General features: G+C 34.6%; 1 protein-coding gene, 1 long non-coding RNA gene and 1 pseudogene across 6 annotated transcripts; 1 reads left to right on the top strand and 2 right to left on the bottom strand.

Annotated features, from left to right (window-relative positions):
- Positions 3,172 to 8,047, top strand: LOC107626433. Of its 5 annotated transcripts, none has more exons than XR_002358842.1 (5): positions 3,172 to 3,581; positions 3,682 to 3,901; positions 4,154 to 4,267; positions 5,909 to 5,957; positions 7,589 to 8,047. It is a non-coding gene; the product is annotated as an uncharacterized LOC107626433 (long non-coding RNA). The 5 variants fall into 5 exon arrangements; XR_001617538.2 differs by having other exon boundaries at positions 3,204 to 3,581; positions 5,912 to 5,957; XR_001617539.2 differs by lacking the exon at positions 5,909 to 5,957 and having other exon boundaries at positions 3,215 to 3,581.
- LOC107647297 lies at positions 8,432 to 11,811 on the bottom strand (annotated as a pseudogene).
- On the bottom strand, positions 24,825 to 26,773 carry LOC107647288. Its single transcript, XM_016351383.1, has 4 exons — positions 26,047 to 26,773; positions 25,775 to 25,966; positions 25,377 to 25,678; positions 24,825 to 25,286 (listed from the first exon to the last, which is right to left on the bottom strand). Exons 1-4 carry the CDS (start codon positions 26,771 to 26,773, stop codon positions 24,825 to 24,827), a joined length of 1,683 nt encoding a protein of 560 aa, XP_016206869.1.

The following is a 27,947-nucleotide window of genomic DNA, read 5'->3' as shown; positions in this document are numbered from 1 at the left end:
ATGGTTTAATTACTCTGTTGGTCCCTATAGTTTCGCAAAATTTTCAATTAGGTCCCTATACTTTTTTCCTTTTAATTGGGTCCATACACTAATTTTTTTTTTCAATTGAGTCCCTATACTTTTTTTTCCTTTTATTTGAGTCCCTGCACCAATTTTTATTTTTAGTTGAGTCCCTATACAATTAAGCCAATTACTTCTAAGAGGGACCTAATTGAAAAAAAAAATTAGTGCAGGGACCCAATTAAAAGAAAAAAATATAGGGATCTAATTGAAAATTTCACAAAACTATAGAGACCAACAGAGTAATTAAACCTAAAAAGATTATTTTTACAATTTTATTTTATCGTATTTATATATATAAGACTATAAAGTATAAAACAATGAACTTTTAACTAAATTAATTTGTATTTATTATATTCAATTTATTGATATACATAATATTAAATTGTGTGACTTAAATATCTAATCAAATTAATTTATTGACATAATTAATCGATCGTAATGAATTGTATTTAATAAGTTAAAAGAAATAAATTAAGAAAAACTCTCATAAACATGCCATGTTAGCTTTATCATTAAATACAAAAACTTAATTTTTATATAATAGAACAAATTTGGTATAAAGCGAATTTTTTCTATTTCAAATATCTCTTCGAAGTAGGGCTAGAAGTGAGTCGAGTTGAGATGAGTTAGACCAAACTCAAGCTCGGCTCACAAAAATTGAGCTTGGCTCATGATTCGACTCATTAACTATTGTAAAATTTTTTTGAAAATCAAGTTACTTTTAATCTGATTTATTTACAAATAAAACAAATATAAAATTTAAAATTCTGAAATGAATATTTATTTTTATTTATTCCAAACCTTTAAAAGAGAAGATCATTCTTGAATCTTGAGTGAATTCTTACAAAAAAGACTAGTGCGTACAACAGGATTAAATTCTTATTGTTGCAATTCCAACCACCAACGCTTTCAGTCTCAGAGTCTTCGTATTTGCTGTCGCACCCGCCAACCTTCCCCGGCCTCGCCTCCACCTTGCCATCGTCGCTTCCTCCGACCACTTCGAGGTGCTAAGCTTTTAATGGTAAAAAACTATCCTTTCTAAGTTTTAACTCGATGATGTCAACAAACTCGTGTAGTTATAAGATTTGATTCGATATTTTTGTTTGTTACCTAGATTATTTCTTTATCAATAATAGGCTTACCATTGTAATTATTTTTTTTAGTAAGAGTACATAAAGAGTACATAGTATATAAGGTGTAATAACTCAACAAATATTTTTTAAGGAGATTTTTCATTCTCTTCAACAATAAAAAGAACTTATTTCTCTCCCTCTCTTAATCCCTTCTGGTTCATCAAACTATCAATATCACAGCTTGAACAACTTAGGGCATGAGATTTTCTTCATTGTGTGGTGAGCGTGGAGAGCAAGCAAGCTGTGAATCAAATTAAAAAAAAGGTTGTGAATTGAGATTAATCCAATTTTGCCATTTTCTTTCTATCCCTAATTTTTCTTTTGACATTTCTTTTCCCCATTCTTACCTCTTCCTTTAAACTCATCCAATAGAGTTTGATGAGAGACTATTTCGCAAGATTCTTTCTTAGTGAACATAGCTGTTCCGATCAACGAGTTGGAAGGAAGAAGATCTGAATCCCTATTACTCTGCGATTCATTGATTTCGGTCCAAGATCATGTGACTTTTGACTTAGAAAATTTTGTAAGTTTTCAAAATATTGCTCCAATCAATGTGATATTGCCAAATGGGACCAAAACTGTTAGCACCATCATTGACACAATCACATTCTCTAAAAATTTTTTTCTAAAAAATGTTTTATACATTCCTTCTTTTAATTTTAAACTAATATATGTGTCAAAGTTAACCTTAAACTTACATTATCAACTGTTAATCAATGATAAGTGTTGTAAGATACAAGATAGATCCATATCAAAGATGATTGGTATTGCTGAGTGTATAGAAAGGTAAAAAACTATCCTTTTCAAGTTTTAACCTGATGATGTTGTCAACAAACTCGTGTAGTTATAAGATTTGATCGATAACTTTGTTTGTTACCTAGATTATTTCTTTATCAATAACAGACTTACCATTGTAATTATTTTTTAGTAAGAGTACATAAAGAGTACATAGTATATAAGATGTAATAACTCAACAAATATTTTCTAAGAGAATTTTTCATTCTCTTCAACAATAAGAAGAACTTATTTCTCTCCCTCTCTTAATCCCTTCTAGTTCATCAAACCATCAACATCACAGCTTGAACAGTTTAGACATGAGTTTTTTTTTCCTTGTTCATCAATTTAGGTAATTTGACTTTCAAATTATATTCTTTATTTCAAGAAAAAAAACAATAATAGTAACAGAATTGAATTGAATTGTACGCAGAAAAAAATAAAAAAAAAAAGAAGAATGTCATCAACGCCTACACCACGCGTCGTTTTAGGCCAGCTATGCAGCATAATGGGTCATTGGGTGGTGGTGCTGCTGACTTGCAGCAGGGAGCAAGAGTTGTTGCAGGCCCAAGAACGTGCAGCTGCTGCTGTGTCAATCTGAGAACAGCAGCAAGCTATGATGAGGCTGCGGCGCCCTACGACGTGACGTCAGTGGAAGTGGAGTGTTTGGCCACATGGATGCACCTTCAGGGTCTTCGTATTCGTTGCCGCACCGCCAATCTTTCCCGGCCTCGCCTCCACCTAGCCATCGTGGCCTCCTCCGATGACTTCGAGGTGCTAAGCTTTTAATGGTAAAAAACTATCCTTTTCAAGTTTTAACTCGTGTAGTTATAAGATTTGATTCGATAAAATTTGTTTGTTACTTAGATTATTTCTTTATCAATAACAGGCTTATCATTGTAATTTATTTTAGTAAGAGTACATAAAGAGTACATAGTATATAAGGTGTAATAATTCAACAAATATTTTTTAAGAGAATTTTTCATTGGAGGCCACTCTGATAAACACATCAAAAACGTCTTTTTTTAAAGACAGTACGCGTGTCACATTATTATTGGACGAAATATTAAACCGGTCAATAAAATATTTTGAATAAACCAAAATAAAATCAGTTTATTATAAATATGAGATCCGATTCAATTCGATCGGTTTACATAATCTGAATCAAATCATATTTAAATTTATAAAAATATAAAATTACAATTAAATCCTTAAGAAAAAACCTAACCCTAGACTCTTGCTAACCCAAGCCCAAGTCAAGGCAAACCCAATCTCAATGGCTCATCAATCTCTCAATCTAACCCCAAAAAAACCCTACCCCTTCACTACCCACCCCACCTAGTAAGAGCTTGAGTCTCGTTCTCCGCTCTTGGTAGCAATCTAATGAAAACTAGAAATCACTTTCATAAGAGCTTCATTCATATAGCGCGTTCTCTTTTCCTTTTTCTCGCGAAGTCAATTGTGTAAGGGCGCAAACCACTTCTCTAGAATCCTCACCGCCGTGGTGCTCCCCCTCCGTCAATTCCAGTAGTCTCGTCATCCCCATTGTTGTATCCATCACTGAGCCACTTCCCCGCCCTTCCTCCATGATTGCGCACACCACTTCATTAGGTTTGCTAATCCCTCTTTCAATTTGGTTGAGTTTTCTTCTTGGTTTCACTTTTCAATTTAGCTCAGATTGATGTATTTCTTCTTGATTCGGTATATATAGTCAAGAATCAGATTTGGGATTTGTTTTCTACCTCGCACAAACAGAAAAGGAGCAGAAACAAGAAACACACCTCCGCGCTAGAATAGTTGCTGACGTTCCCCTCTACCCGTCAGTACCGGCTGCATTGTGCTTCCCTTGCCAGTGGGTCCATGGCCGATTTGCTCCCTCTTTCCTCTGGTTCTATTCTTAGGTCTGCTTAGCTTCTTGGTTCAGATTACTGGTATGTAAAAAATTCCTCCTTCAATTTTGTTGTGTTTTCTTTTTGGTTTCAGAATTGAAATTAGTTCCCACTAATCTTTTTCTTGTTGGTTCGGTTTCGATTTTAGTTAATGTGTTTGGTTTGTCTAAAAATCTCCTTTTCAATTTGGGGAAAATTTCTTTTTTCATTTCAGATTTTAATTTGGTTCGCATCATGATTTTTCTTCTTGATTTGGTTTCAATTTTTGGGGGGTTTGTTTTCGTTCTTGCCAAGAACACAGGACAAAAGGGGGTGAAGCAAAGGAAAGGCCTGCAAGACGCACCGATACCGCTGTGAAGAGTTGTCGCCGCAACGCGCCGCACCTCCATTCTGGGTCTTTCCTATCTGGTAGGTGTATATTATTCGTTGCTGCCGTCTTTACCTATTTCAATTTAGGGTAGAATCAGCTTTTTTCAATTTGGGTTCATACTAAAGATGTTATGCATTGTTGATTAATTTGTGGAAATAGTATTACTATATGTTAATAATAATTTAGATTTACATGTATGCATCTTAATATGTTTTGGATTGGTGTTTTGTATTTTTTCGGGAGGAATTTAGTGGACGTTGAGGGGTAGAGAATGATATGTGTGGTGAGTTGTGAATGTATCTATTGCCTATGTATGACTTTATACTCTTTTGGTGATTGAAATTTTGTTCTTTTATACAATTTAGTATTCTGTTTTTACTGTTTTAATTGTGTGCTAAATATGGGGCTTGTGTGTGGTTAATAAATAATAACTGGTCTTGCAAATGTTTATGCATCCTGCCATATGCTAAATACTTTAGTTGGTTTATGAGAGGTCCTACAGAAAGTTTCTTTTCCACATAATTTAACATGTTGTGGAGTGCTATTTTGGTTCCTTTGCTGTATTTAGATTATTGCAATGGATTTTCCATACTTTTTTTGAGAATGTTTAAATCTTCATTTTAATATGCTAAATCACTGATAACAAATCTCTATTATCCAAGTTTTAATCATATTATGCAAGTAAAATACAATGATATTAGAGTTAAAGATGCTAAATTACCCGACCACCTCCATTTTTGCTAAAGAGTGATCAAATTTAACATACCCTGGGTGGAAATATAAATCATTGTGTAAATTTACCCCGTGTAATGTGAATATGACTATGAGAATTTGAAGCTACTAGAATCTTTGATGTTTATGAATAGGCCCAAATCTCAAAGTTCTTGCAAATTTATGATATAAGTATTTGGACTAGAATACCTCATGTTTAGAATACAACATGCATGCATCTCGAAGAAGAGGGAGGTGACAGGTGTAATTTTGTAATGCTATGTTGCTACTAGGGGTGGAAACAGGCCAGGCCAGGCCAGGCTTTGCTCTTAACAGGCCTGGCCTGTCATACAGTTGATTGGCCTGAGCCTGGCCTGCAGTCTGTTATAGGCTCTTTATAAAGTACTAGGCCTGGCCTGTTATTCAGTCTGGCCTGGCCTGAAGCCTGTTAAAAGGCCTGCTAATTTTTTTTTACAAAAATAAAAATATTATTTAAAAAATTATTTTTTAATAAAAATAGTTATATGTAATATGTCATATATTTAATATTTGTAAAAAATTTTAAACTTTTAACATATTTAAAATATACAAAAATATTTATAATAAAATATAATAAATTTAAAATATCTCATAATTTTATTAATAATAAATAATTATTTATATATTTAATTATATTTTAACAGGCCCAGACAGGCCTGACAGGCCTATAAGGCTAATTAGTGAGCCTGGGCCTGGCCTATTAATGTATTAAGGCTTTTAAAAGAGCCTGGGCCTGTACCTATTTTATAATAGGCCAGGTCAGGTCAGGCCAAACACAGGCCAGGCTGCAGGCCCCTGGCAGGCCGCCTGGCCTTTTTCCACCCCTAGACTTGCTACATTAGTTATTAGTTCCTGATTTGCATGCTATAGCAACTTCTTTTGGGTAAATTTACTTGAGCTTTTGTAATAAGTTGTCTGTTAATTTTCAGCAGAATACTGCCAAAGCAGGAGAGAAGAAAATAGGAATGCAATCAAGTGGTACTAAAGAAGATAACATATTCTCCCTTACAAAGCAACTTTCTCTAAATTCCTTTGGCAAAAACAAGTCTTCAAATAGCTAGATTATTACGATAACAAAAGCTAGTTTCTTATTTATTTCTTCATTTTTGGTGTCATATCCCCTTGTTCAATGTTCGCGAGTATCTCTGTGATTTTGTCTAATTAAATTGTGTTATACCTATGATCATATTAACATTATTATGTGCATGATAGAAAAATAGAAAAAAATAGGTTTAAAAGAAAGAAATAAATTAAAAATAACCTAAAAATATAATTTTTTACAAAAAAGATTAATATATATAAAAAAATAAAAAATAAAAATGATAACATCAATATGTATTCGTTATATTTATTCATTAGTATTTAACTCTAAATTATAATTAAGAAAATATTAATTGCTATGTTTGATTATCTAAACCGATCAGTCGCGGATATGTACCTGCAGATCTGATATGCAGGTTCACATATTCACACACCTAATAAATGAAGAGTAAATTATTTGTTCAATTATAGTATAATTTATATTTAGTATAATTTGTAATACATTAGAATATTATCTTTCTCCGAATAATATAAGAGTTTATCTATCTTGTACCCATATTAAAGTTACAAAATTAGAAAGAAAATCAAAAGAATATCAAAATTAGAATAATATAAGAGTTTATCTATCTTGTACCCATCTTAAATGTTTTACTATTTTCATTCTATTATCATTATATTTATTTATTAGCATTTAAGTTTAAATTATAATAGAATTGTCTTAATTTAATTTTAAAATAAATGTATAAATAAAAAAAATGTATTAGTTATTCGGAAAATTATGAAACCCTACTACGCTCTGTGTTTTTCTTCTACGCTCTTTCATTTCTTCATTTTTGCTTCCACATTTTCCTCTTTTCCTTCCCCTTCCATCCACTTCTCAGATCTCTGAATCCCCACTCTACTTGACCATCACCACTGCCGTTTTCTCTTCTCCGGTCTCGCATTCCCATTGCCTCCCCACATCGCGACAGTCTTCTATTCTCTTCTCCAGGTCTCGCATCCCCAATGCCTCCCCACGTCCCTTCGTTCCTTCTTTTCACCTCAACAATTACAGCTACTGCCGTTGAGATTACGGAGACAACATGGCCTACGCGTAATAGTCGTTCAGTGTAGATTTGCCTCCAGAATCTGTTAATGCCTTGTTTGATGGATGTTTTATCTAAGTTTGCAAGACATTTCTTTCCTTGCATTATTAATTTGTTTCAGTTATAATTTTGGAAATACAGAACATTTTATAGGTACAAATTTCATGTAGAATTGTTTAATTTATAATCGCTATTCATTCTCTATTGGAAGCAAGCAGCTTGATTCTCTGCTTTGAAGTCCTTCAAAGTCCACAGTAGTTATATATGTGCTGTAGGATACTTATGTGAAGATAATTGAGTGAAGATATTCCAAATTGTTTCGGTATCAGCTTTTCAGGCTGTCTTGAGCTTCCAATTCCAAGCTTTTGAGTTTCATTGTTTTTTCACTCTAAGATGTCTGTTGAATTTAGAAGTTAATTATCATTGACAAACATTGGATTGAACTAAATTATCATTCTGTATTATCTGTGTATTGTGTTTCAGCAAAAAGAAAGTTTTGATGAAAGCAACAATGCACCAATTAGAATGCAGCAAGGAGTCTCCCAATGACGAGGATTGAATACAGCAAGAATGCAACATTACAGCCTTCTATAAGTAGTTGAAGCTCTGAAGAAGAAGTAAAGAACAAGTACAAGTAAAGAAGAAGCTTTGTAAGCCATTAGAAATAAGATTTTGATTTTGATTTTTTTTTTGCGTGTTGAAGCTCTAAAGGAGTGGCTGCATTTTATAGTTCAGACTTTGGTGTAACTATGGCGGTGAGTTAAATGTTTCTCGTGGAATGCAATGGCAGTTGCCAACGACTGTGTGATGCATGGAGCCTCTGTCTTTGGTAGTTGTTATTTGGTTAAAATGGTTAGTGTTATATGGCCTTAACTTGTATTACCTGCTATTTTTGGAAGATATTTACCAATGTCATAGTGGCTACTAAATGTAACATTCACATGGCTGAGGTGTGTGCTGTAAAATATCAAGAAAACTCTGAATCTTGGATTTACCTCCAGGTACAAATCTAGTTGTAAAAATGGTGAAAAAATAGTGTTCAAACAACAACTGGAATTATGTAAATCATGCACATATGCAGAAACAATCTTTTTATAAAAATACCGAGTGAAGAGTACTGTTATTTGAACATCTAAAATTTAGTGAAGCTTTCAATGTACCTAGATGATTAATCCAATATTAAGTTCATATTAATATTCAGTTTTGTGTAAAACAGTGCCATGCAGCATTTCATTTAAAAAAAAAAAAAACACAAGAATAGCATTATGCTGTTGGTGAATTCATTCGTTTAGTGACATAACTTGAGCCTAGTTTTTTACACTTAACTAAATAAAAGAGCATCAAAACCACTGAAAGATTTTCCTCCTTGAATTCCCTGTTTTGACAAAGGTATTACAATGAAATGTTCTCATCAAACCAATAAATATTTAACGTGGGATACTTGAGTTTCCACTCTCGGGCCGCAGAATCCACCAGAACCCTTGCTGCTGATGCTCGAGTTGGTGCCGTGGATACTGTCTCAACCACCTCTTCATTGCTTAACACATCCCAGACCTGCACAAAATACCAAGATGGATATTAAGCATAAGTAGCCTAAAAAGAAACACAGGAACTAGTTAAAATTTTTCAAGTGTTGGATTCAAATTCACCATATCACATGTCTATTCACTTACAAAAGTAAACATACACATAGATGAGAATGACATGCTTTTCTTGCTTACATGGGTAGAACTATTATGCATAGCAAAATTTTCCTACAGCAAGTTATACATAGCTTAAACTAAGTTACTTTGATTTGATGACTTTCACATGGACCAAAACAACAAAACAAGAAAAAATTATGCATCTAGGAAACAGAAAATGCTGCAAATGCTCTATGCTGAGAGACTTTAGCGATAATTGTAACATTACTGTGGCAACTGAGACCACAAGAACAAATAAAAGCAAATATATTTTCGAAAGTATTACTCCATCAGAGGCAAGAACAATGAACTCGTCTTTGTCTGTAAGAAGCGGTGAGAAAATTCTGGTATAGAAATGACACCGTAATCCTTCAAACAAAAATCGCCAAATGCTCTAGCCATTGCTAATCTAGGTGCATCATCAAAAGGTAACCACACCCTTGGAACTTCTGGTTCATCTTGCAAAGCAAATACCCTGCCCTTGCACCTTTTGATTCTTTCAGCTTCCCCTGTAAAAAATTCAGATAAGCTATCTCAAAGCAAAAACATAGACTGAACTGAGAAAGGATGAACAATGATGAGAAAACTAACTTGGCAAATCAGGTTTCAAATCAATTGTCAACTGAATTGTCACCATGGAGTCATTGCTGTCATTGGATCCCATGATTGCTCGGGAATCTCCTATGTTGCTCATGAACAGAATTGATCCCTGGAAAGTGAACAACATAGAAATGTCAGTGAAAAGAAGCAATGAAGTATATGCAGCAATTGAATGCACTGCTCATTGAGTTGTTACCTACTTCACTATGGTTACAGCCGTTCTCCCACTACAGAAACAATCCAGATTCGGATGAGACCTAGCTCTTTGTCCATGGCCTTATATGCCTTCATGAAAGCTTCTTTTCACATGGAATTTACTAACATGTGAAACCAAGTGATAGAATATACTAAAAATATGTAGGATGATTGGTCCCTCCTCAAGAATCACATTGACAACATCAAACTCTGAGGCTCCTGACATTAATTTAATCCATAAACTATGCATTGGAAAACTAAACTTAAGTAGAAAAAGCAGAGAATACAAGAGGTTTCAATTTTCAAAAGGGTTAACAACTAAATTTCTATGCATTTTCTTTCACAGAACAGAACATAAATCTTCATAGAATAGAATATCAAAATAAAGAGCAAGGCAACACTGATAGTGTCCAAGTTTTCTCATTCCATAGCAAGGAGGAAGAATATAAGGAACAAAAACCAATCTTTTTTAGACAAAAGACAAACAATTTTGGCCTAGAATATACACAGACAAGAAAGGACACCAATTTATAAAATGTAGAAATGAGAAACAAAATACAAGAAGAAATAGCCTTAAACAAATTAGCATAAGCATTGATAGAGTACACCACCTATATAAATAAACCACATAATGCTGTTTCATCCAGCAAGTGCTAATCACTATATCCAGATCGAATTATCCATTACGTCTGGCTTTTAATTACAAGCCATGATACGGATTTGGATTGAGAATATTCAAATTTTATTATCAAAACTAATGAGGCCTGATGTAAAACACAAGAAAATATTTGCATATTTAATCTGTTATTGAAATATTCCTAGCCAACTAAGACAATAAACCTGTCATGACAATTGGAAAGTAAAAAAAAAAATAAATCAGTTTAACAATCTGTTACTGCACCTATTTCAGAAGCTATTCATATTCATACTTCATTTATACACTGCTTTTGACAGAAAATTGAAGGATGGCAAAAAAAACATAAGGGTCCTGCAATAGGGATCGATCTTGGAACTTTATTGTTAAAGCTTAAGACAGTAATAAAGCAAGAATTTTATCTTCTATGGAAACGTCAGTTGAAGGAATTGTAACATTAGACTACCTATTCCTTCTTTAGAATATTTGCTTTGCTAAATGCTAATGTATCAACTTGAATTTACTAATGCTAATGCCACATATACTGTTATGAAAAAATGCTATGCATCCTTTTTTATTTGCCCAAAATCAACCCGTTAAGTAGGTGGTCTATAAAAATATAAAATCCTAAATTTTTGTTGCATCTTTCTAGCACTTTAAATTCGGACAGGAACTCTAGCTATGTAACATTGTTTTTCTGGTATTACTTTTCTCAATTGAATTTTACTTCATTTTCTTTTCCGTTCCAATTTTACCTCTGCAATTATATTTTTTTATATTACTCAAGATGGTTTTGGGTTTATTGATCCACTGGTGCTCAAAATAAGAGATATCATGCATTGGAATTGGCGTGTTGACTTTCGTTTGATTATGAGAGATGCAAACACGGTGGTAGATACTATGGCAAAGATGGCGATGAAGTTACAACTTTCGCATGTGGAGCTTCTTTCACCTTGGGAGGAGTTTAAGAGTAGTCTTAAACGGGACTGTCCCTCTATTTAAGCAGTTCTTTGTTTTGTTTTTTTGTTTTTCTTTATTTCAGTCACCAAAAAAAAAATATTACTGTTTCCCTTTCATCACTACTTCTTATTTCAAAATCAATTTCAATTTTAGTTACCAATTTTTTGCATAACCCATTTAATTCTGTTTGATCCCAATTATACAATTATTAATAAAATAGTAAAAAATCCCAATTTTGGCTTCAATCATTCGTACAGTTCATCTTTTTATGAATACCCATGTGCCCATATTGGTGATCTTCACTCAATGTGATTATTTTTGACAAAAAAATCAAACACAGCAACCAAACACAAAATATTACCCTCTTGGGGCCAGTTGCTGCTCCCATCATAGCAGCAAGCACTACCGTTGACCCAACAACAACAAAAACAGCTAGAGCTACAAGTATTTCAACAACAACAGCAACTTCAAGTATTGCAACAATAACAACAACTAGAACTACAACTATTACAACAACAACAACTAGAACTGCAAGTATTACAACAACAACAACCACAGGAGCAGCAGCAACTACAACAACTGTCAGAGAGTGAAGACAGTAAGAGTGTCGGCCCTTCTTGATGATCTTGTCTCATTTTTGCAACTATATATATGATTTTTCTTCCCTTTTTTTTCCGATGATCAAAGAATATTTCGTTCTAAGTATGTTTTTTTTTGTTATTGTTAGTATGTATTTTCGGGTTGATTATAGGGTTATTATATTGATAATCATAATGATGGTAGTTCTGGGTTTAGATTATTATAAACAGCGAGCGTGAAGTTGAGGGAAGCTGCCTACTGGTCATGGATTCTGATAATGCTCTGACAGATTACTTTCTTGGTTGATGGCATATGGTTTTGTAAATAGTAGGGTGGAAATGATAAGATGATAGTTTTCTTTTCTTTTTCCTTTTGGTGATAGACTTAAATTGAAGGATTTTGCCATTGACTTGCTCCTCTGTTTTTGAGCTTGTCCATCTAATGATCTACTTGACATGCATGTGTGCCATGCATGCTACATAAACAAAGAGTTTATTTTTTTCATTCATGTTAGGTATGGCATTAATTTTTCATGACTGCTAGGTAAACAATGACCATCTTAAACAACATGAACAACCACTAATCAAATAAAAATATACTACATCCTAATTTAATACTACTAATTAAATTTAAGATTAATTTACTCTTTTAATCCTATTAATTTATATTGTTCACATATTGTTCAAAAATGTTGTTGGTTACCTGTACTTTTCTAATTTTTCATTTGTGTTAATATATGATGCTGGTTTGTGCTCATATATTGTCACATATTACGTAATTAATGATGGTATGCAAATGTATCTAATTCTTACCTATTTAAGCTAGTTGATCATACGATTTGGTAGCTTTGCTTAATATGACTCCGGCATTAGTTGGATCCATATGTGAATTGTTAAGAATTTATTTCCGTGTGCTTGAATTTCTCATGCTTTTTGTTTTTATATTTTTATTTATAACGAACTCCAAAAATCACATAATCTCAATTTGGGCATCAATTTAAATAATTGAATATATTTCTGTTTTCTCAAAGTAATATGATATGTAGACGCAGTCACCACCTTTTAAATACTTGATTCATGAATTATCCTCCGGCCTTTTTCTGTAAGTACTACGAACTGTAAAATCACATTGTCATTAGTTGGAAAACGTATGAAAAGAAATTATTAAGGCCACTTCAAACACTTTGGACCGATTCTATACTCTTGTATTGTTTGGAGTTTTGAAACTCCTTTACACTATTAACATTATAATGTACGTTGGTGTAATATTTTAAGAAATTCTATTAATAAAACTTTTCATGTATATTGATAAAACCATTTAGTAATTAATGTATTTTTTTTAAATTACAAACACATTAATTATAATTTTTAAAATATATTTTTTTAATAAAATGGCAATTATGATTATTATTGAATTTTTTATTTTGATGACTTACTATTGAAAATTTAATATATTCTATTTGTATATAAGTTATTAAAATTATTAAATTAGTTTATAAATTCTAATTAATTAATAATTTTTATTTTTATTTATTTTAATTATTTATTTGATATTATAATTTATCTCATAATATTTAGAATTTTTTAAATAAATAATTTAATTATTTTAATTACCAAAATAAATAATTTGTAGCGTATTTACGAATTTATATCACGTTTATTTATCTCGTTTACAGTGTAACGAAATATGTGTATTTTTTCAATTTTTATATATCTTGTTTACACATAAAAAATTATCTCGTTTATAGTGTAAACGAGATATATGTATTTATTAATAATTAAATATAATTTTTAAAAATAATAAAAAATATTAATAATTTAAATTAGACTAAACTTTGTAACAAACTTTGTACAACTAACTTAAATATGTACTCTCATTTGTTGCATGACCATTTAATATTTAAACAAAATTTAAAATATATATAATTTAAATTTAAAAATTAATACTCAAAGAGAGTACATAAAAATTTAAAAATTCTGTCCGTTAAAAATTATATCTCAGTTAAAAATTTGAAATATTATTTGAATTGATTTAGTATAAATCCTAGTAAAAAACGATCAACACGTGGAGGTAAATGAGTGGAAGAAGCAATAGTTTTACTAGTTAGAAAAAAAAAATAACCATGTTAATAGTGGGTAGTTTAACTATGTACTCATGTGCTTCCTCAGTAGACGTGTTAACGTGTTCGATCTTTTCTATTATTTAAAATGAACGATTTATCTTCAAATTTTTTATTTTTATAAATTAAATAAATGTAATAATTACCAAAATAAATAATTTAAAAAATATTTACCGAAATAAATACCCCTCTTATCTTGTTCACGATCATTTTGCATGTATCTCGTTTACACGAAGACAGGTAGACGCGACACGTGTATAACTCGTTTACAATGTAAACGAGATATAACGGTAAACAAGATACATATATTTTTTAATAATTTTACTCTTAAAAATTTTTACCCACTATGAAATTTTTATAAAATGACTAGTACATAAACTTGCGAAAAAGAAAAAAAAATGATATATATATACAATAAAGTATAAATTGTACCTTTTCTCTTTCACGTATCGAAATTCTTTAACGTTTAAGAGTAAAAATCTTTAAAAGTAAAATTATAAAAAATTATTTTATTTAGAATGAAAGTAATGTAATTAAGTGTAATTTAGTTAAATGTGATTAAAAATTAATTGAATAACTATGTACAGTAAAAAATTGATATTATTGAAGGATAAAATTAAAATTTATTTCTATTGTCTCCAATGTTTTCGTCCTATTTACATCCTTAATGTTTCAAAATCGTTTCTCATCGTCAATTCTATTAACAGATCCCTAACGGCAGGATAACATTGAGCCAATTTTAAAATCGGGTTAAGTACTGAAATCGTCCCTAAGGTCTGGGGTGAAAATCAAAATCGTCCCCACCCTTTTTTGTTATTAAAATCATCCCCAACGTTACAAAACGTTATAAAATCGTCCTTTTGTCCATAAATAAAATTTTTCGGACAATTTTACCCTTATACAAAAATTAAAAAATTTCTCCCCCTTCACCACTACCCTCTGTATTATCATCAACCCTCTGCATTATCATCATCATCACCATAGCTACACCATAACCACCAACAATCCAGCAACACCAACAGCAACAATCAAAATCAAATCAACAAAAATTTTAAATTAAACAATTCATCAATCATTAACTATAATTTCAGATCCAAAATTAACAACATAAATTAAAAAATTTAAAAAAAGAAGTACAGGATGAACAAGAACCCACCACCACCACCACCACCATTATCATCATGGTCATCGTCATCATCATCATCATCATCATCAGAACAACAAAAAAACCAGAAACCACATGAAACCACAAGAAATAAAAAACCAGAAACCACAAGAAACCAGAAACCAGAAACAAAGATGGAAGATTGATATTCTATGATTATTTTATGGTTTTTATTTAAAAGTATAATTTTAAGTTAGTGTTAATTTTTTAAATATTAACTTTTTAAAAAAATATAATTTGTTGGTATTAATTGTTTAATGACGTTATCAATATATAATAAAAGCTCTATTAATAGAATACCTGTTAAAATACTGTGCCAACACATTATAATATTGATAAGAGGAGTGCTAGGGGTACAACAACTTTTGTGATTTGTAGCCATCAAATAACTATAATAATATAGTGTTGTAACATCCAATAATATAAAGGAATTTCAAGGCTCAATTTTATGGAAATGGAGGCCATGTGTGTGCTATGCGTCGATATGGAGTTATGGGGGACTGGACAAATATGTGGGACAGTTTTGTTGTCAATGTGATATTGAGGAACTCGGACCGTGCGAGTTCTTTGGATTTAATTTTTGAATAACAAATCGCACGGTCCGATTTGTATTGGAGGGAAAAAATTTTGGGTAACTGAAATCGTACCCTACGATTTCTTTAGTAGCTAAAGAAATCAAAGAACTCGGACCCTACGATTTTGGGTAATTATAATTTTGAGGCACAATGAACTTGGACCCTCCGGTTTGTGGAAGGGCTAGGAGGAACTCGGATGGTCCGAGTTTGTATACCTTTTTTTTTTTTGGTTCAGTTTAACCTAGTCGAAGGATGCGAGTTCGTTAAGCATGCTGATATAAAAGAGTGAAGTGAACTGGTGAGAGCTTAGTTCCGTCTTCTTCCTTGTTGAACGGCTGCTTCCTCTCTTCTTCTATTTGGGTTTTTCAGTTTTGATTTTGAAAGTCTAATTGCTAAGGATAAGTTTATGCTTATTTTTTGTTGAGTGAAAAAAATGAGTGACAAAGTATTGCTAAAAATATACTATTTTGGTCAGATTTTGTTACAAACGAGTGAAGGAGTAAAATTTATTTGTGAAAACCCATTAGATCTTGTTATTCCTTTTATTATCTCATTTGAAGAACTCAAAGGTGTAATCTGTGAAAAGATAAATTCTGAGCGGGCAAGAAAGATATCCTGTATCCTATACAGATATTCCGTACCGGTGTTTGGTGGATTCATCCAGTATCAAACCAAATATGTGACGGACGAAGCGAGCATGCAGGAGATGTTTTCAATGTATATTGAAAATCGGTCTCAGATCTCGTTCATCGAGTTGTATGTTGAGTTTGAATAATCTGAGGCTGACCGGAATATTCTACGGGAAGATTATAATAGTGATAGTGAAGAAGAGTTCGAAAGCAACTACGAATTTATTGGTCCAGATGGAGATGAAGATTAAGGTGACGGAACCATGGCCCCAGATGTGACAGAAGTAGCAAATACACTCGCAAACGAAGTGCCGTTTGAGGAGCCATCATTCATGCGAGTGTTGGACTTGGAAGCTATGCATGTTTCGGAATATCCGGAATATATGACTGCAGGTAAAGTAATCGTGGTATTAGAATTTTTTTAGTTAGACATTGATTGAGTTATGAATAATTTACCTTTTATTTACCATTAATTAGTCATGCGTTAAATGTAGTTGTTGTCAGGATAGAACCGAGTTATTACAATATTTACCACTAATAGAAAATTTACTTTTTTAACTGTTATATGCTACTAGTATTTATTAGAAAATAATATTTAAATTCTCTATAATATGGTTATGACAAAATGTGTGAGTTTGTGGACATTATTATTTGCACAGGTTCGACCCGTTGTACGGTTCAAACTCCGTGAACCGAACCGAATTGGTCCGGTTTGTTTGGTTTGCTGGTTGAACCGGCCGATCCGCTCTATTTTTTACATTTGCTACTTATGTTCTTATTTTGTTTAGAGTGACATAATAACATGTTGCAAAGTCTGGAGTTATAGCATACTGGATGCAGTGAAATTTGATTTACCTTTAGAATCGGTTTTGAAATACGTGTGTATTAATGAAATTTTTTCCAATGGTAGCTGTCGCAGCAGAAGTTCCTATTGTCGCAGATGGTGAATTTGCCGTTGGTATGGAGTTCAGTTCCAGAGAAGCTGTTATTAAGGCGGTAAAAGAGTATACGATACGACGAAGCGTAGACTACCGGGTGTATGAGTCTGAGCCGTTGACATTTTATGCCAAGTGTACACAGTATGTGTCAGGGTGTGATTGGCTTATCAGGGTTAGCTTGATTAGCAGGAAGTACTGTTGGGTTATAAGGAGGTATAATGGTAGCCACACCTGTACCAGAGCCACCATTTCACAGGATCATTTGAAGCTGGATTCTATCACAATTGCAGAAGCAATAAAGCCACTGGTTGAGGCTGACCCCTCCTTAAAGGTAAAATCGGTTATAGCAGAAGTGCAATCGAAGTTCAACTACACCGTGAGCTACCAGAAAGCATGGTTGGCTAAGCAAAGGGCAGTAGAAAAAATATTTGGAGGTTGGGAAGCCTCTTATGAGGCGTTGCCTATATGGTTTGAGGCTATGTGTCACAAGGAGCCATCTGCTGTTGTCCATTTTGAGACTATGCCTGCATATCAAGGCGATAACTATTTGCTAGTGGAAAGCTGCGGGGTTCTCTAGGAAGCGGTGATAGATATGACAATCGGATCCAAACCCAACCGAGCAGAAGTGTCAGTGGACCATCTATTGAGTTATGAATAATTTACTTTTTATTTACCATTAATTAATCATGCGTTGAATGTAGTGGTGGTCAGGATCGAACCGGGTTATTACAATATTTACCACTAATAGAAAATTTATTTTTTTAACTGCTATATGCTACTAGTATTTATTAGAAAATAATATTTAAATTCTCTATAGTATGGTTATTACAAAATGCGTGAGTTTGTGGACATTATTATTTGCACAGGTTTCATCCGTTGTACGGTTCAAACTCCATGAAATGGACCGGACCGGTCTGGTTTGTTTGGTTTGCCGGTCGAATCGGTCGGTCCGCTCTAGTTTTTACATTTGCTGCTTATGTTCTTATTTTATTTAGAGTGATATAATAACATGTTGCAAAGTCTAGAGTTATAGCATACTGGATGCAGTGAAATTTGATTTACCTTTAGAATCGGTTTTGAAATACCTGTGTATTAATGAAATTTTTTCTAATGGTGGTTGTCGCAGCAGAAGTTCCTATTGTCGCAGATGGTGAGTTTGCCATTGGTATGGAGTTCAGTTCCAGAGAAGCTGTTATTAAGGCGGTAAAAGAGTATACGATACGACGAAGCGTAGACTACCGGGTGTATGAGTCTGAGCCGTTGACATTTTATGCCAAGTGTACACAGTATGTGTCAGGGTGTGATTGGCTTATCAGGGTTAGCTTGATTAGCAGGAAGTACTGTTGGGTTATAAGGAGGTATAATGGTAGCCACACCTGTACCAGAGCCACCATTTCACAGGATCATTTGAAGCTGGATTCTATCACAATTGCAGAAGCAATAAAGCCACTGGTTGAGGCTGACCCCTCCTTAAAGGTAAAATCGGTTATAGCAGAAGTGCAATCGAAGTTCAACTACACCGTGAGCTACCAGAAAGCATGGTTGGCTAAGCAAAGGGCAGTAGAAAAAATATTTGGAGGTTGGGAAGCCTCTTATGAGGCGTTGCCTATATGGTTTGAGGCTATGTGTCACAAGGAGCCATCTGCTGTTGTCCATTTTGAGACTATGCCTGCATATCAAGGCGATAACTATTTGCTAGTGGAAAGCTGCGGGGTTCTCTAGGAAGCGGTGATAGATATGACAATCGGATCCAAACCCAACCGAGCAGAAGTGTCAGTGGACCATCTATTTCCTTACAGTTATAGCGAGATGCCCTGCATAACGCCCTGTAAAGGTGTGATAGACATGCCGAACCCCAGCTATACTGTCCAATATTGACAAAATCACGAAGCAAGGGTAAAAACTTCCAGTGCACGCCTGCCCCAGACTTATCCCCAAACAAGATCGTCCCAATCAGCAACATAATGTGGCACCTCACATACCTTTGTATACTGATTTCATCGTTCAATTCTAAATTCTCTTTTAGATTCCGCAGTCAGGTGAGTTTTATGCAGCTAGATCTACAGTGCTCCTTACGCGGTGTAACGCCAAATTGAAGCAAACACTCCGCCTCCATAGCTTCAAAACTACTCATTGTCATCCCTTTAACTGGAAGACCATCTGTGGGAAGACCAAGAATTAGAGCCACATCTTCAAGAGTAACGGAACATTCACCAATGGAAAGGTGAAACGTATGTGTGTCAGGGTGCCAACGTTCAATTAGAGCATTTACCAATACTTTCTGACACTGCACTATCCCAATCTGAGATACATGATAGAAACCGGTAATTCGTAAATGCTCCTCCACCCTATCGTTGTACCGATCCGGAGGAACTGGGTGCTTACATGTCAACATTCTTGATTTCTACAAAAAAAAATTAACAAATTACTAGTCACATAAAAAACAATTACTACCTTACTATCATCAATCATTTTACTGAATCCTTATATAACTAATTATTCTAACTTCTAAAATTATTTAATTAATCCTTAAAATTATTCATAACTGCAAATAAAAATCATTACTAATACATATATTCCTAATCAAAATTCTCAACCATATTACAACATCTACAATAATATCTAATATTAATGACTTATTTGTTAAACATTTTTTTCTCAACAATAAAAAAATATTCCTAATCAAGATATGCCATCATTCATATTCTAACAACGATAACAATAAGTAACTTGCTAGTTGCTAATAATAATTATTACAATTAAAAAAATTTAAATATTCTCATAACAAAAAAGCTAACATGCCTACAATAATCCTACTAATCATTCAACAATAACACTATCTCACAATAACAATAACATTAACATCAACTTCATCAATAACAGTTATAGTTAATTTTTTAAAAAAATATTTAAAAATGATTAACATTCCTCACGCATAATTATACTAAAAATTAATTAAAAATTTAAACAAAAATTACATTCTCTACTAAAACCACTCTGTTTACTTCTCTTTTTCTATTACAGTAATCATTCTATTTATTTTCTTTGATTGCATTTTTCACAACAGCCATAATAATTAAATTTACAATATTAATAAATATAAACATACTAAATTTATAAAATTTAAAAAAATTTAAAAAAAATTTACATAATCAGGATCATTGAGATAATGAATAATGTACAACTCAGATCGATCAACATCTTTAGCTTTATATTTTTTTGGCATGATTAAAGCCCCTCCACCATGCAAAGCAGCCAGAGAAAGGATGAAGAAGGTGACTGAAGTTGAGAGTGAAATGTGAGAGAGTAAATGGTAATCGGATGGTGAGAGAGGGTGTTGAGGGGTCTTTGTTGGGTTTCAGGGCCACCGTTCGAGGTTAAGTATGAGCGCGACGCGTGTCAACTTGGTGAGGAACTCGGACCGTGCGATGGATGGAGAGGTAATCGGACGGTCCGTGTGCTGCATCGATCTCGGAGGGTCCGAGTTGCAAGCTTCAGTGAACGAAATCCACGCCTCTCGGACCGTGCGTGTTGTGCTTGGAACTCGGAGGGTCCGAGTTGTTCACCCGTGACACTACATTTTTGTGAAGCACTTCCCACCCCGTACCAGAGTTCTACACCATCCATGCACCAATATGTAAATTAAAAAGCGGAATTTCAAATACCCTAAACCATCAATAAAGGAATTTCAAAACCATCAATAATACCCTAAACCATCAATAATATAAAGGAATTTCAAAACTCCAAACATTACGGTAGTGTTGTAACATCCACCATGAATCATAGCCGAGTATATCTGTATATGTGCTTCATTTGGTTTTGTCTGCTGCTTTTAAATGAATGCTAGACAGAGCAGACCCTTGTACTCCACTTAGAAATTGTTGGTTCTATGGTTTCAATCATAGACACATCGGATTTAGTTGGAAGCAGGCTATTTTTATGCTTTAGAGTGATGATACTACTATGTACCTGGAATTTTTATTAGATGCGGCCATTTTAGTTCACTTTCACAAGTTCCTTTTTCTGCCGAGCATTCCTTCTATTGCCAAAAACAATCATCTATTGCTTTAATAATGCCTGGGGTGCTATTAAAGATTAAACTGCATTTATCTGAATTAATAGCTGTGTTTTAGTTGTAAATTCTATAATGTTAACAATCGTTTCTTGGTGGGGCATAGTTGCGTTTAATGCATAGTATCATCAAGAAAACAGTGCAAACTATATGTATATATTATTCTTGAAACAAAAAGATTTTGTTTTTTTCCATATCATCAATCATCGATTCGTTTTAATTTGGTGGGTTTTTAGGCTTTAAATTCTTTAGTGGCTGCATTATAAATTTGGGGTTGGGACTGAGATTAGCAAGTGCATCAGATTTTGGAAAGAGAAAAAGCAAGGGTGACTTGAATTCAAAGATATGAATCTGAGGAATGATATTTGGGAAGATTTAAAAAAAATGGAAAAAATTTGTGCATTGATGATTCTCTCATTGGCGGCCCCTAGGTGTTACTCTGTATAGAGGTAATGTTAGTTTGATGGGGCTTCTTTTTTTTTTATGTTTTAAAGTTTCACTCCTTTTTACTATGTAGTTTCTTTTTCTTTTTTTTTTTTTTAAATATTTTCTCTAACATGCTCAATGTACAATAGTGTTAGGAACCTTTGAAGGATTAACAATGACAAAGCTTTGATATTCTTTGTTTCTCTCAGTTTTGATGTCAAGTTTGTCCTTTGTAGCTTGTGATTTGAAGTGTTTGATTTGATGTTATGAAATTTAGCCAAAATTTCGATCCGATCCGCATTAAAATCATCGGATTGGATCAGATCTAATATCCGCAGTTTTTTAGCTTGGATCCGATCCGCACATTTGCGGATCGGATCGGATATCGGATATCGGATATATCCGCAAAATACAAAAATATTTTTAAAAGCTTATTTTTATTAAAAAAAATATCAATAAAATTTATTTTTTTTATTCTTTTAAATATGTTTACTCTTAAAATAATATTAAACATACTTTTCTTAAATAATAAATTAAAATAATACAACATATATGATAATTATTAGTTAAAATAAAACATAAAAAGAATATTTACTTATTTATTTCTTTATTTTTGCGGAAACGCAGATATGCGGATATCTATACAAAATCCGCGATCCTATCCTATTAGTGTGCGGATCGGATCTGATCTGATCCGATAACCTTGCGGATTGGATCTATATCCGCAATTTTTGGATTGAATTCGGATAAATACCGCAGATATGCGGATCGGATCCGATTCATGAACACCCATAAATGCTGTGATAATTAGTAATTCTGTTGTAGCTTCAAATTGATGTTTGATAACGTTATGCTCACTCCAAAGCAACCACCTTTTGTTTTGGTTTTGTCACAATCTATAGAGAGGGATATCTTCTCGTAAATAGGAATAGTTCAATCTTAAAGTGTTATTTATGTGTCAAGGTTGTTGGCAAATTTGCACTTTGAATTGAGCTTGTTTGTACTTGTTAAGATTGCTATAAGTATATAGTTATCTATTTTTAGATGGTGTTCTTTTCATGAAAAGTTATGTCACTTATATTGAATATTGATTGATTATGTTCAATTAAAACTCTATTGAATGTTTCAGATGTGTAGTTTAGGAATAGGAGATTAATAACAAAAAATATAAACAAAAAAATATAAAAAGGAAATAGAAGAGGGTCTTTAATGTATATGTAATCCATTAGGCATTAGCACATATATTATATATATTGTGAACATAACATTTTGTACACTCCTGGAATCGGTTTCAAAGTATATGTATATATTGTTTGAATTTGGCTTTGTGCTTGATAGCTTTACTTTGTTGAAGTATTTAATAATTAGAACTACAAGTATTACAACAACAACAGCAGCTATATATATATATGGTTTTTCTTCCCTTTTTTTGTTATCAAAGAATATTTCGTTTTAAGTATGTTTTTTTGTTATTGTTAGTATGTATTTTCGGGTTGATCATAGGATTATTATATTGATAATCGTAATGATGGTACTTGTGGTTTTAGATTATGATAAGCAGCGGAAAGAACGTGAAGTTGAGGAAGCTGCCTACAGGTCATGGATTCTGAATCAACAGTAATAATGCTAATGCTCTGATAGGTTATTTTCTTGGTTGATGGCGTATGGGTTTGTAAATAACAGGTGAAAATGATAAGATATAGTTTTTTTTTTTTTTTTTTTTTGGTGATAGAATTAATAAAAATTTTTTTTTTTATGGAAGTTACAGTGGTAATATTGGCCAAATATTGGGAATATAGGTGTATTTCCAAATACTGGGATTCAGTTTTAACACGGTGGGAGCGTGTTTGGCAGTGCCTCAGAGGCGTGTCAGGAAATGAAAACACATATGTGGGCATGGTGAAGTGGGTTAGAGGGACGTGTGGCACAACCCTGCCAACACGCAGGAGGGCGTGTTGCCTCTGAATCTGGCCAGTCCAGTCGAGTCTTCGCTCCTTTACAAGGAGTCTGGAGCAACACGGGGGGTGTTGCAGGTGGTCTGCATGCAGGGGACAGCCCCCCACTCCGGTAATCAGCAACGTTCAAAGTCCCTCTATAAATTGAGCTTCTAAATCATTTCTCATGCATAAATGCTTCATATGTTCATTGTGAGAGGAGAAGTTGAGAGAGTGAAGATAAATGTAAGAGTTAAGTATTTTTGTGTTGTTGTTGAATGCTTCACAATTTGATCGTGATAGAAGAAGTTGAGAGGCTAAAAAAGAATGTTAGAGTTAGGGTTGTTTGAAAAAAAAATTATATAAAAAAAATTATTAATTTATAATTATAAATATTTTTTAATAATTTTTATTTATTTAAACTAATATTTAGTGAATAAATATGTTTTTGTTGAACCAGCCAAACAGGAATTTGATGGTTCGTAAATTGGATCTGCCAATGACGTGAAATTCGATGGTTGAAAATTACTTACGCTTAACGGGATTCTATCACGTTTCTAGAATTGGGTTGATAAGAGGATTTTACCCCTTATTAGCTGCTTTGGTGGAAAAGTGGAGGCCAGAAACTCATTTGTTTGTATTGCCGGTGGGTGAGGATACTGTGACACTTGAAGATGTCACTCATATATTTAGCTTACCCATTGATGGAGAGCCTGTGAGCGAATGGACAGATAGTAGTAGCGACTTTGTACAGAGTCAGAGCATCGCGATATTCTGTCACCAACCGGCTCTCAGTAGTTCTTCGAAATCTTATATTAGGTTGGGTTGGGTTCGGACTATTAGAGACGCAGAGCCATTGGATACCGAGGAGTCTATTAAAAGATATGTCAGATGCCAGATATTTTGTTTGTTGGGTTCAACCCTATTCACAGATAAGTCGACCGCATATGCCCATACGAAGTATCTACCCTTCCTTCGTGATTTCGAGCGGATCCATACTTATAGTTGGGGGTCAGCATGTCTTGCGCATCTTTACAGAGCACTATGTCATGCATCACGGTATGATACTAAGGAGATGGATGGCCCTCTTAATTTGTTGTTTGTTTGGGCATGGGAGCGACTGCCGTGTATTGCGCTCGTACCCAGACAGTCCCTTCCACCAGCTGAGATACCAGTTGCCATGAGGTAACAATTCCTATTTTAGTCCTGCATTATATGGCCCCATCGATGACCCTCATCAAATGCCAATACCCAGTGTCTAAGTCCAATGGCATCGCACCACCGGGCATATGCCATGCCTCGCCTCGCTCTTCCAACCTCTTGTAATTGATGTTGTACTCCTCCACTGTCCTTGAATACCCTATGTTGACAACAAGTTTTTGCAAGTGCTGTACTTTGAATGCCCTTAAGAAGTTGCTACCGATGTGCCTTATACAAAATATCCACCATGCTCTCGGAGGTTGCCAATCACCACCGAAAAAATTTACTGCTGCCCGGATTGACTCATGTCGATCTGAGATCATACCAATACCGTCTTTTCTAACAACATGCCTTTGTAGATTCCTTAGAAAGAAGTGCCACGCATCAGCTGTCTCGCCCTCCACCAGGGCAAAGGCGATATGCACAATGTTCTGGTTCCCATCTTGTGCAATAGCAACTAGAAGTGTACCTTTCTATTTTCCATACAGATGTGTGCCATCAACTTGAACTAGAGGCTTGCAATGCTTGAACGCCCTAATGCATGGATTGAAACTCCAAAATACGTGGTGAAGTATTTTGACACCATCCGCCTCCTCAGTCCCGTTGTACAGTGGTCGTGTTTCTATTTGGACTATTGAGCCAGGCATCTTCTGAGTCATGACCGAGAGCCACCATAGCAAAGCTTGATAAGAATCCTCCCAACCACCGAAAACTTTGGCTATGGACTTCTGCTTTGCCAACCAAGCCTTTTGGTAACTGATGGTGTAGTTAAACCTTGACTGGACTTCTGCAATTATAGATTTGACTTTGATGGACGGGTCACTCTCAACCAATGGCATTATAGCCTCCACAACCGTGTCCGAGTCTAACTTGGAATGATCCTATGAAATCGTTCCCATGGTGCATGTGTGCCTGCCGTTGTATCTCCGTATCTCCCAACAACCTTTTTTTCTTATCATACTGGCTCGGATAAGCCAGTCGCACCCACGCCCATACGTCTTGTATTTTGCATAGAACGTCAATGGTTCGGACTCGTAAACATTGTAGCCGACTCCTCTAGAGATAGTGTAACTTCTGATTGCTGTGACGACAGACTTTCTAGAACTATACTCCATTCCTATCCTGAACTCTCCGTCCTCAAGATCAGCAACACCTATAAAAAGCAAAAATCATCATTCATTGATCCATCCGAAATATAAATTTACAAAAACATATTATTCACTCATCACGTACCTATATTTGCATATTCTGGAAATTCCGGTGCATTCATCGCGTCAAGATCCAAATTACGCATAAAAGGTGGGACGTTCATCGGTTGACTGACTGCGGGGTGAACCACCACATTCTCCACTTCTGCTTCGACTCCCACATCACCATCCTCGTCTTCATCGCCAGCTTCATAAGTGGCTTCGAAGTCCTCTTCGCTGTTACTGTTCATTCCTTCGTACACTGCAGCTCTATCATCCTCTATATCTAAATCATTTTGAATCTCATCTGCCTCTACGTCTTCAAACTCAACATACAGTTCAATCTGTGGCTGTCGCATTTGAGTTTGCCGATGAATCTGGAACATATTTTGCATACTCTCCTCATCAGTGATCGGCATGATATCAAACTGTATTAGACCACCAAAAACTATAACCGAATTTCGATACAATATACTGCTCACTCTTCTCAATATACTGTTCTCCATGCTTTGACATAGACCGTTTTGAAGCTCCATAAACGACATGGTGCATGGAACCACAAACAAAAACGAATTCTGACACAGAAACCTCACTCCCTCATGAGTATTTCGTATAATCTCACCATTGCAATACACTATCACGTTTGCGGTACCCTCCATTACACTAGCAACACACTCAAAGAACACTCTTCTTCGTAATGAAAATGATACCGGACGTTGCCTTATATAGATGAAGTACTCAGCACGCCCACCCCCGTGTTGCTGACTCAGCATGCCCCCATGTGTTGCAGTCTCGTGCAATCAAACTTTGCCACGTGGCATTCACGCACACCCATGTGATGACTCAGCACGCCCCCCATGTGTTACAGTTTCGTGCAACCAAACTTCGCCAAGTGGCAATCACGTCCACCCATGTGCTGACTCAGCACGCCCCCCATATGTTGCAGTAACACGTACCCCTGCATGTTGAAAGTATCTTCTGACACCACCAATATGCAAATACACACACTGCACCCATTCTAAGGTCAAACACCAATTTTAATCCAATAACCAAATTATTTTGGCTAGACTTAAATTGAAGGATTTTGTCATTGACTTGCTCCTCTGTTTTTGAGCTTGTCAATTTAATGATGTACTTGACATGCATGTGTGCCATGCATGCTACATAAACAAAGATTTTATTTTTTTTCATTCATGTTAGCTATGGCGTTAATTTTTCATTTGTGTTAATATATGGTGCTGGATTGTGCTCATATATTGTCACATATTACCTAATCAATGATGGTATGCAAATGTATCTAATTCTTTGCTGGGTAAGGTTTATTTAGGTTAGTTGATCATTCGATTTGGTAGCTGTTCATACCCTGACCCAATAATAAAGGCCCAGAACCAAGCGAAAGGCCTAATCCAAAGGGTTGGGCCTCACCCAGTACCAATCTTCATCTTAGGAAGTCGGTACTCGCCACGACTTGCTCTAAAGAAGTCGGGAACGAGGGTTAGCTGGCAGATAAGCACTCATTTGAATGAATAACTGCCCCTAGAATCTCTCTAACCACTTCCAACAAGCCATATCTTAACTTCCCTAAGATAAAGGGACGGTTAACACCCTAAAAAAGTGGCACTACTCCAACGGTGGTTATTGGTTCACCACTATAAATACACTGACACTTCTCAGGTATCTCTAAGCCCCAATACTCTCTAGACCTGCTCACACCCTTGCTGACTTAAGCATTGGAGTGTCTTTGCAGGTACCACCCCCATTCTTTCGCACGCACAGGTCGGATGGAGGGCACCGAGTTGCAGATCCACTTGAAATCCTTCTCCTTCATACGTTTGGGCCAACCAACGCTGTCCAGCCCACTAATCTCCGGTTACCCATCGTAACATTGGCGCCGTTGTCGGGGACCCGAGAGATCAACCAGTGATGGCGGAGAGATCCCCTAAAGAG

The sequence above is a fragment of the Arachis ipaensis genome, chromosome B01, assembly GCF_000816755.2.
Source record: "Arachis ipaensis cultivar K30076 chromosome B01, Araip1.1, whole genome shotgun sequence".
NCBI lineage: Eukaryota > Viridiplantae > Streptophyta > Magnoliopsida > Fabales > Fabaceae > Arachis > Arachis ipaensis.
This window is presented reverse-complemented; position numbering and strand designations above follow the sequence as displayed.